Source organism: Ascaphus truei, chromosome 3 (genome assembly GCF_040206685.1).
Source record: "Ascaphus truei isolate aAscTru1 chromosome 3, aAscTru1.hap1, whole genome shotgun sequence".
In the NCBI taxonomy this organism is placed as follows: domain Eukaryota; kingdom Metazoa; phylum Chordata; class Amphibia; order Anura; family Ascaphidae; genus Ascaphus; species Ascaphus truei.
The window spans coordinates 364037479-364049115 of record NC_134485.1 but is presented as its reverse complement, the minus strand read 5'-3'; the positions used below and the strand labels follow the sequence as shown (position 1 = coordinate 364049115).

General features: G+C 43.4%; 1 protein-coding gene across 9 annotated transcripts in view; it reads left to right on the top strand.

Annotated features, from left to right (window-relative positions):
• Positions 1-457: 457 nt before the first annotated feature.
• Positions 458-11637, top strand: part of NBEA (neurobeachin) — a 714827-nt gene continuing 703647 nt past the window's right edge. For 7 of the 9 annotated variants that reach the window (XM_075592121.1, XM_075592113.1, XM_075592110.1 and 4 more), the window contains exon 1: positions 458-1157. In XM_075592121.1, the coding sequence (XP_075448236.1) occupies positions 945-1157 (213 nt within the window). In that variant the 5' untranslated portion in view covers positions 458-944. The remainder of the gene's footprint in view (positions 1158-11637) is intronic. The other 2 variants (XM_075592120.1, XM_075592114.1) reach the window with 1 other exon arrangement.

Genomic DNA, 11637 nt, shown 5'->3' with positions numbered 1-11637 from the left:
TTGACGCAACGTCGCGTTGCTGTCGCCGGCACTATAAGCGCAGTCCTGTGTGCAAGGTACTGTAATTCAGTAAGAGTTTGAAGTTCTATTTTTTTTTTCAGGAAAAAATGTTCACAAATTACAATTACTTTTAACCCCATATTTATTTATTTGCTCAAATAAACATGACAAGATATAAATAGTAGCCTTGTGCCCCTCATGCCCCTGATTGGGTCCTACTTCTCCTCCTGTGTGGGGGGCTCTTTGAATTGTATTTCTTTGTTTATTTTTGTGGAAACAAGGTATTTTCTGCCACTGTGGCAGCCAATAAAACGTGCAGTGTAAGAATATTAGTTGAGTGAGTATTTGCCGGGCTGGCTGCTTCTCTCTGCCCCTGATGCACCTGCACACCTGTCCCTCCGCCTGGTCGCTAGGCGGACTCGGCCCCCCCTCCGGGCTGCGCAGGCGCAGGCGCAGTGCACCCTTACCGCAGGCAGGGGGCGTCAACATGGCGGAGGAGTAAAGCGGCTTCTTCTCTTATCACAACAACGCCAACCGCAGCCGCCACTGGAGCAGCCGCCACCGTTACCCGGTGCCACCTCGCAGCTTGATCTCTCGCCTCCCCCCCCCGCCTCAGTGACACGGGGTGACTGGGTGAGGTGACTGTGCAGGGGGTCGCGGGAAGGTGATGGAGGAGGGATCGGTGCCTGCAGGACCCCGGGGACTGGGGACCGGCCAGTGAAGCGCAGCTGTCAGCTCCTCTTGTATTTGGGTGTATGTGGGGCTGGTCCTTCCTGATTAGAATTGGATAGTGTTTTCGGGTGTTGAGTGGCCCCTGTTTGTGACCCGCCGGGTCCCCTCCTCCCCCCGTTGTGACTCAGATCACACCCGGTATCCAGGGGATTACACGTCGCCCAGCAGCAGGTAACGCTCCCCCCCACTATACCGCCCGGCTGGGGTGAGTGATGGCCAGTGAGAAGCCGCTGGCGGGGACCGGTGGCCCGGACAGGGATCCCCTGGGTACCGCGCAGGGCTCCGGCTCCATGGTGCTGCCCGGCGGGGTCATCAGCCCGCCCGTCCCCATCCGCAACATGAGGATGAAATTCGCCGTCCTCATCGGGCTCATCCAGGTCGGGGAGGTCAGCAACAGGGACATCGTGGAGACCGTGCTCAACCTGGTAAGGACAAGGGACGCCGCACCATGCTGAGACCCTTTATCAGGGTGTATGGCATATTGAGATCCTGTATATTGTGTATGGCATATTGAGCCCCTGTATATTGTGTATGCATACTGAGATCCTGTGTACAGTATTGTGGATGGCATATTGAGTCCCTGTATTTTGGGGATGGCATATTGAGTCCATGCATATTGAGTCCCTGTACTGTATATTGGGGATGGCGATTCCATGCATGTGTAAGGTAGGCAGTATGTGGCATTGAGACCCTACATGCGAGTGTGTCATATTGAGTTCCCATACTGTATGTTCTTGTCTGGCGGGCTGAGACCCTAAACATACAGTAGGTGTATGGCATATCGAGACCCTACATGCGGGTGTACCGAAATCCTGTGTCGAAATACGTGTCTCCAACAACGGGAAAAATTGACCTGGCCATCCAGTTGTGCATTTACTTTTAAGGAGTGAATCCATTGAGCTGATAAAGGGTTAATAACAATATGCAGGGATGCTACTGGTGTCATATGATCATACATGCTCAGTATGCATGTGTCCCCCTCCCCTCTCTCCCTCAGGGATCTGGTAAGATCTAGGTGCATGGAAACCTGTTCTCAGATATATCCTCTACACACAGACTTGCAGGAACAATCTGGGGGGGTTGTGAAGAACCTGTACTACATACAATCCTGTCAAAATGTATAACCGTGGGACTGCAGCACCCCTTCTTCCAGGCCCTATGTCTATAACTACTGTATTATCAGGATGGTGTGAGCTGGTAAAAGGGAGAGATCCTTATGTGGAATAAATAATCCAGCAACCCTGACGTTTACACTTGCTTTCCATCCCTTTGCTGTCAGAGGGTCTGCAGCACATTGCTTACACAATGCCTTGAATGTCAGCAGAGGGGTTGTTGGTGTGATGGTACATACACTATATGTGTGTGGTTACCAGTTTCGGATTATTGATCATGGGGATGTGGGCACAAATACTTGTCTTGCAAATGTAAATCTGTCATTTCTAGAGATTGTGACGACAGCTGGGAAGGGAAACAGACTCCTGAGGGTTAATCCAGCAACCATGACATTTGCCACTGCCGTTCTGTTCCATGCGCCAGCGCAGGGGTTAATGAAGAGGTGCTGCTGCTGTGTGGTCATGCGTCTGATTATCCCAGAAGATTAGGCATCTGGGTGCATGGAAACCTGTGCTGCTGACAAAATCTTGCAGTTACGTTTATTATTAGAATTCATACTAACATAAGGTTTAGGTTAGACTAATGAGCAGTTTTTTTCAGGGGCACCTCTGTGTGCAAATAGATTTAAGGGTTTTTTGAAAGGGCCATGTCCTGCAGAGCTACATGTAGATAGGGCAGTGTGTAATTTCACAGCTTCTTCCTGATATAAAGCGTTTAAGGCCACTCCAGTTAAAGGAAGAATACCAGGAATGCAAGCACAATATACAGTATGTTCTCATTGTATTTAATTTTGACACCCCCCTACTTTTTTCTTTTTTTTTTGTGTGTGTGTGTGACTATCTCTGCTTGATTTCTAAATATTTATCCAGAAAATATTCGTTGACTGTATATTGTGTGTAATGTATTGGACACGCGAGTACAATCGGACCATGTTTCGTAGTTAACCCCTTCGGTACGTGAAGGCCTTTGAGTCCTTTCCTCTGCAGTGCTTTGAAGACTCTCTGATAATGTGGTAGTACAGTACCAACATTTTAGATCCCCCCCCCCCCACCCCCCCGCCCTTCCCTTCTTGACAGCATTATATTGTTAATACTTCTGCCTAGGGTATTACAGAACTGAAAGGTGGGGGGAGGGGTTGAGTCACTGCTCAAGTGCACTGAGAAGTCACTGCTTGCTTGTAGTACCCATAGTAACAATGGATGCCAGTGAACCCAAAGAGTATTTACATGATTCTCCAACCAGGGAACAGCATTTTTATTCCTTCCTGGTCTCATCAGTTTGCTGCTGTCAGAACATGAAACATGGTTCCTGAGAGTCTGTTACCGGCCCCCATCCCCCACCTGTCTCTCAGGAGAATATAGTGTCCCACTTTGAAAAGATTGAAATGTGCTGGTTTGTAGGGACATAAAGAAAACTGAAGCATTGCATCAAGAGAAGGATAGCATCTCCACATTTGCAGGTTTTGTGGGTTCAGTACATCTTAAAGATTTATTGCTGCACTAGACGAAGGTGACTTAATGTTTGTGTACTGCCTACACTAAGGAAAACCACAGCAATAGGGGGGTAAGGGATGGAGAGAGAGGAAATACAAGCAGGGCATAAATCCCGGTCAACCTTCTGCAGTGCCGGGCGACCAACATTGCAACAATCCTCACGGCCAAGGTTTGCTGGTTCATTGGTACAGTCTTTAGTCTTAAGAATCAAGTACAGTGCTATTGAGCGTGAACTGCTTATTAAACCATGCGGCCATGAGCTGCCTGTATTGTCCTCTGCTGTGCATTTAAGCCTATTGTTGCAGAGTTCATATGTACAGCTTTCTCCCTTTTTGTGTTCTCCCTTTTTCGTTAGCCATGAAATGTACACTTGTGCATTGAATTGATGGGGAAAAACATAGCATTCACAGACCCAGCCTTCTGCTATTTGCTGCTTGTTTATTTGCATTTAACAGAGTGCAGGAAACAAGGAGTTGCTGCAGCATGGCAAGGAGGGGTGAATTGCTGGATCATTTTAATGTGTATGTCTTGCTTGGGTGCATAATAGAGATTGCCCTGCTAAAGTGCCAGGGTGAAAAGTGTTTGCAGAAATCATCAGCGTTGCCATGTTTGCTTATAATTTGTTCCTGCAATACCATTCTACTTTCATGTAAAAAATTCTGATATTCAAATTATTGTGTTGATGACAAATATTGAGCACAGTTAAACAAACGTAGTTAAATTGTGCATTCTTGCTTTAGTTCAGTGCACTAGAACAGGTTTGAGTCTGTGATACCTGTGGGTTTTTTATTTTATTTATTTTCTACTCTACGTTATCTCTGCATTATTTCCTGGTTAGTACAGTATACGTTTATTTTTATGATCATGTTAGTCCCTCCCCCCCCCCCCCCTTGCATTGCAGGGCCCTTTAGCAGTATATATTCTTTTTTTACAATGGGACAAAAAATCTTGCAGACATATAGGTGGAATCATGCTAGAGTAAATGTTTCCCTGAAATAAATCTGGTATATATCCTTGCGTATTTATTGAAGATACGTTGTGTATGAAATTAAGGCCATGATGCTGCTCTGAGCAGGAAGCGAATCAGTGTGTCTCTGGTTGAGGTGCAGCTGCAGTGGCGATGCTTTCGGGTTCAGATGCTGCTTCACTGTGACGTAACCCAGGGGTGCTCAACTCCAGTATTCAAGCCGCTCCAGCAGGTCAGGTTTTCAGGATATCCCTGCTTCAGCACAGGTGGCTCAGTCAAAGACCGAGCCGTCTGTTCTGAAGCAGGGACTGATTGATCCACCTGTGCTGAAGCTGGGATATCCTGAAAACCTAACCTGTTGGGATGGCTTGAGGACTGGAGTTGAGCACCCCTGACATAAAACCACAAAATCCAGATACAACTCAAGTCACTTAACCTATCACAACTAATTTCCCAACCCACACGGATAAACCTGAAATCGCATAACCATTCCTTGCTAGACTGGATTCTCTCCTCAAACCCCAGCAGAATCCAATCCTCTGGCATCCTTCCTGACATTTTCAGTGACCATGCAATAGTGTACTGTGTAAGGAAAATTAAACCGCCCCATTCAAGCCCTAAAGTTTTCCTCACTAGAACATTTAAAAACTTTAACCCACAACAGTTTCTGGATGATTTTACCAACTGCCCATGGCACAGATTCGATTTAATTCCCGACCCCGATTCTGCGCTCGACTATTTCCAATCCGAGTTCTTAAAACTCTGCGATACCCATGCTCCACTACGCAAAATAAGGGTACGGGAGGCCCACCTTCCATGGGTTACAACTGACCTTATAGCACTCTACCAGTTCAGGGATGCCTTGTGGAAAAGCTACAAAGTAACTGGCACTACCAAGATCTCAGTCACTACAGATGCATGCGGAACATGTGCACAAGGCAAACAAGGCATGCAAAAGCACAATATTACTCTGAAAATCTACACCAAAATACATCAAACCCAGCTAACTTCTGGAAGGTTATCAACAATATATTCCAGCCTCCTAACCATCAACAACCAAGTAATATCACTAAGGGGGATATTACTCTGACAAACCCCACTGACATTGCAAATGCATTCAATGATTACTTTGTGGGGTGTGCCACTAACTTATTAGCGAAACGCAGCACAATCCCCAAACATGAATCTCATCATGCGAGTATCCCTACAGTCCCACCCCCTCCCAACACTGCCCACAATTTTCAATTTAGCCCAGTATCTGAAGAGGAGATTACACAAGCGCTCCTCAAACTAAAACTAAGCAGCCAATGTGGACCCGACTTACTACAATCTAGGTTCCTACGACTTGGTGCCCCAGCCATTGCCAAACCAATTGCGTCCATAGTCAACTCTATCCTGTCTGCAGGCCATATCCCTTAGACCTGGAAAACTGCCAGAGTTGTCCCAATCTTCAAAAGTGGGGACAAAAACACTGTCTCAAACTACAGGCCAATCTCACTTCTCCCAATTCTATCCAAAGTTATGGAAAAATGTGTCCACTCCCAATTAAGCGATTTCTACACCAAGACAAATTTCCCTAACCAATTCCAGTCTGGGTTTCGTCCCAAACACTCCACCGTAACTACCCTGCTAAAAGTTTGCAATGAAATCCAGTGTGGAATGGAACGGGGACAACTCACTGGTGCAGTATTCCTAGATTTTGCAAAGGCTTTTGACACAGTTGATCATGTTATCCTGCTTAACAAACTCCAGAGCTCTGGAATAGGGAAACATGCTTTAAACTGGTTTCAGTCCTACCTATCAGGAAGATCCCAACATGTGTCCATCTCAGACTCTAACTCCAACCCCCTGGATATCACCTGTGGTGTCCCGCAAGGCTCTGTTCTGGGGCCCCTACTCTTCTCAGTGTTCATTAATGATCTTCCCACAGCTTGTAAGGAAGCCTCAATACACATGTATGCAGATGACACAATCCTATATGCACAAAGCCATAGCCTCTCTGACCTTCAATACATACTTCAGTCTGACTTTTTGAGACTCGAAAACTGGATTTCCCAAAACAAACTGTTTTTAAACACTGACAAGACTGTAACAATGGTATTTGGGACCAAGACTAAATTTTTAAAGCTTCCAGTGACTGAGCTCCTGATTAGAACCAACGCTAACACCACCCTAACACCTGTCACTAGTTTTAAATACCTGGGCTTATGGTTTGACTCCCACTTAACATTCGGGATGTACATTGATACCCTGACAACCAAGACCTATGCCAAACTAGGAGTACTTTACAGGAACAAATCCTCCCTAAGTCTCCTGGTCAGAAAGCGTATTGCACAGCAGATGCTAATGCCAATTATTGACTATGGAGACATAGTATATGGCTCGGCTCCTCAAACCCACCTTAGCAAACTTGACACCCTCTACAATTCAATTTGTCGTTTTGTGCTCCAATGCAACTACAACACACATCACTGCGAAATGCTCAAAGAACTAGATTGGTCATCACTAGAGTCTAGGCGCAAAGTTCACCTTTCCTGTCTCACCCTCAAATACTTTCTGGGCAAGCTACCCAGCTACCTGAACAAGCTCCTCACCCCTACCACATGCAGCACCTATCACCTGAGATCAGACTCCAAAAGACTATTCATGGTCCCAAGGCCCAACAAAGTTTCCGGACGTTCCTCCTTCTCCTTCCGTGCACCCCAAAACTGGAACAACCTACCAGAGACTCTTACATCCACCACCAGTTTAAGTTCTTTCAAATCTAAGGCTGTCACACATTTTAATCTGGTCTGTAACTGTTTCATACGCCCATAATATCTTTAACTGTGTACGCAATGTCTTGTATATAATGTATACCCTGCTCATTTATGTAACTGTATTTGTAACCATGTATTATTTGTCTTAACTCTGTGCCCAGGACATACTTGAAAACGAGAGGTAACTCTCAATGTATTACTTCCTGGTAAAATATTTTATAAATAAATAAATAAATAAGCAAATACATCCATTTCATGGCGTTTCTTTGTTCTCAAAATCAGAGCAGCGGGCCATTTACTAGGGACATTTTTAAAATCCCTGAAACTACATGATAGAAATAGTTGTTAGTTTTGCTTCTTTCTCTCTTTCTCTCTCTCTCTCTGTGTATGCATGTCGTTTTTTACTTGTATTTTGATTAGTTTAAGTGGTGTTTGACTTTTTAAATATAATTTGGACTAGGCAAAGTTTACCTTACAGCAATTTCCCCAAAACCTGCACGAGTTTAATTCATTTAATGTTGGTATCTTGCTCCCTGAGCTGGCCTTACTTTTTTTGTTTTTCCAGTGGGGTTTCTTTTTTTCTTTTTGTCTGTTAATTCAGCGGTGCGCAAACTGGGGGGCGTGAGACTGCCTGCAGGGGGCACGCGGTTCACAGAGGCTCTGCGCGCTTCCTGAAGGCACTTAAATTAACTGGCGGGGAGGGGGGCTGCAGGGCCTCTGTAAACCTTTACTTACCTTGGCTCCACACGCGTCGCCATGGCAAATTATGCCGTCATGTGACGTCATGACGCCGGAGCCGAGGTAAGTGGGGGTGCAGGGGTGAGGTGACTGCCAGCAGGGGGGGCGAAGGGAAAAAAGTTTGCGCCCTCCGTGTTCATTCATGATTTTCTGAATCGTTGGCTTCTGAGGTTACCATGGTAACCTTTAGACTTATGTGAGCTCAGTTTTAACTCCCCAGACACGTAATATTTAAAACCCCAATCTCCTAAATGCCTTAAAAAAAAATTAAAGGGGGGGGGGTTGTCTTTGGAAAAGGCAAGGACAGATCTCTCAAAGGAAGTAAAAAAAAAAAAAAGCTAAAATCATACTGGTGGGATCATACTGCTAAATTTATTTCAGATGAGCAGCTTTTGTAACAATTGTCTGACAACTGTTTATCCGTGTATTTAACCACGCCATTCGAATGAGTAGCCGAGTACTGCAACCTTTGAAATGACTGTCAATATACATATACAGTATTGTAAGCAAACAGTTAAAAGAAAATGTATTCCAAGGATCGCAAAAGCATATTGCTGTAACCAAAGTAGACCCATTAGTGCTGCATTATCGATTTGTAACACTAAAACATTTTTACATTTAATAAGCTGTAATGGATCGCTTTTATGAACATGAGGTTTGGGAAATTACCTGTTAAATATTCTGCTAACATATGTAGCACTATGTTTAATTAAACTTAATATACAGCTCCGAATCTACCTTCTCCTCCGCCTAGAAGTTGGGACATTTTGTAATTGGCCAGTTAAAGGTTTAAACTAGAACAGATTGGTCTTTAATACAGCGTTACATTCTGTCTTTCCCTGTTTTGCTGAGGGATCCTGCAATGCAAATGATGTATGTCAGATCCATGGTTTGAAGACCCAAAAGCATTCACAGCATGTGCTGACCATGTTGGGCTATAATTTACAGTATCTCCCCATGACTACAGATTGGGAATGTTCAGGAACCATTCTAAGGATATTATTCATGGTAGGCTGACCGCAAGCTCCTGACCCTGTTTGAGTGAGAGGCAGTGACAGTGTGACGTGCCAGGAACAGTATTCTAAATAGTGTGAATGGGATAACACTGTAAGATTGTATAATAAGCAATACAGGAACAAATGTGGATATGCCATAGTGTTGTCTGTAAAATGGATGGAGGAGAGGATCTTGGCAATGTAATACAAAAATAAAAAGAGAGAAACGGTTAGATCTAGAGTGGGACAAATGGAATACTGTACACAGACCACATGCTTGTGCTACTTGGCATTGACATTTAATATTGATTGATGAATGGGAAGGCTTGACATTTTGATTGCAAAGAGAGCTTGTATAATTTGTTACTATTTTTATTTACAGAAGTGTAAATTGACAGTACATATGTAAAATGCGTAAAGCAGTAACTGATGCTCTATGAAACAAATCTGTTTTACAAGATACGTTTTCTCTGGCAGCCGTTCTGCCTTCCAATGAATCCACATGGAATTTTTGTGTTGGTTTTGTTGTACAGTATGTGATGTTTCCGACCCAGAATTGGCTTCCAATATGTATACTTTTAGTAAGGTGGAAACCTTAACTGTTCATGCTCTCTACTACTGTCCAAATATCTACCATCATTTTGGTCGCAATGTGTTCCTTTTTAGGTATAATTTCTTAGGCTGCGCTTATAGTGCCAGTGACGGCACGCTTCCGTCGCTGGAAATATCAAATTGACTTGATTTCCAGCTATCGCGACCAAGCCGTCCCGTTGCTTCTACTATAAGCGCACGCGACGGTGGCAATACATTTGTTTTGCCATGACGTCGCCGTCACTAAGTGCAACCATACTTCCTGTCTGTATATTCTCCCTCCTACTGTACATGGTACTCTCCTACTTCCTCTGCCTGCCACACTCCCTAATGCCACAGTTCCTCTGGAAATGGTAAGAGGATTTGTATGGCTTCGTTTCAGCCATCCTGGATGCAGTTCTCTTTAGACATGCTGTACATACCCTTCTTTAAACAGCCGGCTACTCACTGCTACCAAGACGAATCCAAGAGATGTCATTCCATTCCTGTCGCTTCCAGTAGCTCAGCGTTTTCACGTGTGGCTACTCCCAGCCATGGTGCATTGTATTTTGCGAGATGCAACATACTTCCCATTGCACTATTTCTTGTCGGCCACCTGCAGCTGGGCTGCTTTTCAGCTTGCGATGCATGCGCAATGAAGCACTTCTCAATATTGTTTTTTTACTACCATATGGAAGTAACTTACAATATATTGGGATGTTATCAAGTACATTTTAGGGAGTTCACTGTGTGATTGGGAGCAGAGGGTAAAAACTAAGATTAAGTAGGGTCAAAGATTTGCCATACTATAATTTCATACTGGAGAGCCTTTTTCCTTTATACTCGTGTGATTGTGATGTAGTCATGTACTTGTGTTATTAAAACATGTTAAATACTTACAGAAGCATTATGTAAACTTAATTTTGCAATTTGGTTGACCTACTGCATCTTAACGCTTTGGTCTTCTAGTTGTATGGCTGTACTGACTATCCATAACCCTGTGTGTCCCACAGTTTGGCATGAAACATATCTTGGGACGATTTATCCTGCTAAGGTTCGTTTAAAAAAACACAATCATCTACAAGTAATTTCACAGGAAATATATATTTATAAAACTTTGCTCTTATTGCTTCTTTGGGATCAACTGGTGTCCTTGAAATGTGAAGTCTTGGTTACTTGGCTATTTAATTCTCCCCATAACCCTTTTAACATCTTTTTGTGATAATGGTGCTATTTGACAGTCCTTTGTGCCTTTTTAATGTGATATTCATAGGTCTAGGGCCCCTAACACTTTCCTGTGAAAATAAATCCCATTGATCATAGCCTAGTTTCTAGTAACACTTCTTCTTTATGGATTTCCTGGCAGAGTAGTAGTGAGAGAGCATACTTGCATATACTGTGCACACATTTTTCTATGATCACAATTTTCATCAGAGGCAACCAGTTGAAAAAGTAATCTGCTTGGTAATTGTATTTCCTTTATTTTTTTTGCTAAATAAAGGTAATCATTTTGTTTCAAAGCTTTGATTTGCAATACTATTTCCTAACCATGCCATCAAATGTCCTTAATAGTCATGTTTATGAATGATGCTTATGAATGATTTTGTTGTAAAGCTCTGTCAGTGCACAGCAATGCGTGATTGATTAAATAAATTACTAACCAGAGAAGTTGCCATTACCCAAGACGCATAACTTAACAACCAATCTGTCCTAGTGAGTGTACTGATGACACGGTGGTCACTATTATTTCGAGCCTCTACATACTGTTTAGCCATGCCTTGCAAGGACAGTCCTGATAGCTTCACTGCTTTGACGACTTCTGTGCTTTGTACATGCTGGATTTTATGATGGTAACGCTTGTACATGGAAAGCTAATTGAGGCAGCTATATATTTATTTAGACTTTAATTTGCCAATATCTGTAGAAATGGTGCCAGCACTTAGAGTTAAAACTTTTTACTTTATTGTAAATCATAGAAAAAAAAATAAGCCAAAATAGGCTACCAATGTCAATAAAAATGTTCACTTTATCTTGGCTTTCTTCTTTATTCGGTTGTGTTCCTTTCTACCGTCAACATTCCTGGATCAAAAAGCAATTCCCTAACACTTCCACCTACTGCTTTTTATACTGTATTTTTGTACAGTCCAGCACAGATCAAAATCCTTTTATTATTTTGGATTTGGCAGCATTCCCCTCCAAAATAAAGAATTTATTTTTTACTGAAGCTTAACTGCAGTGCTCAAAGCTTCCGGAATCCCAGAGAAAAGACC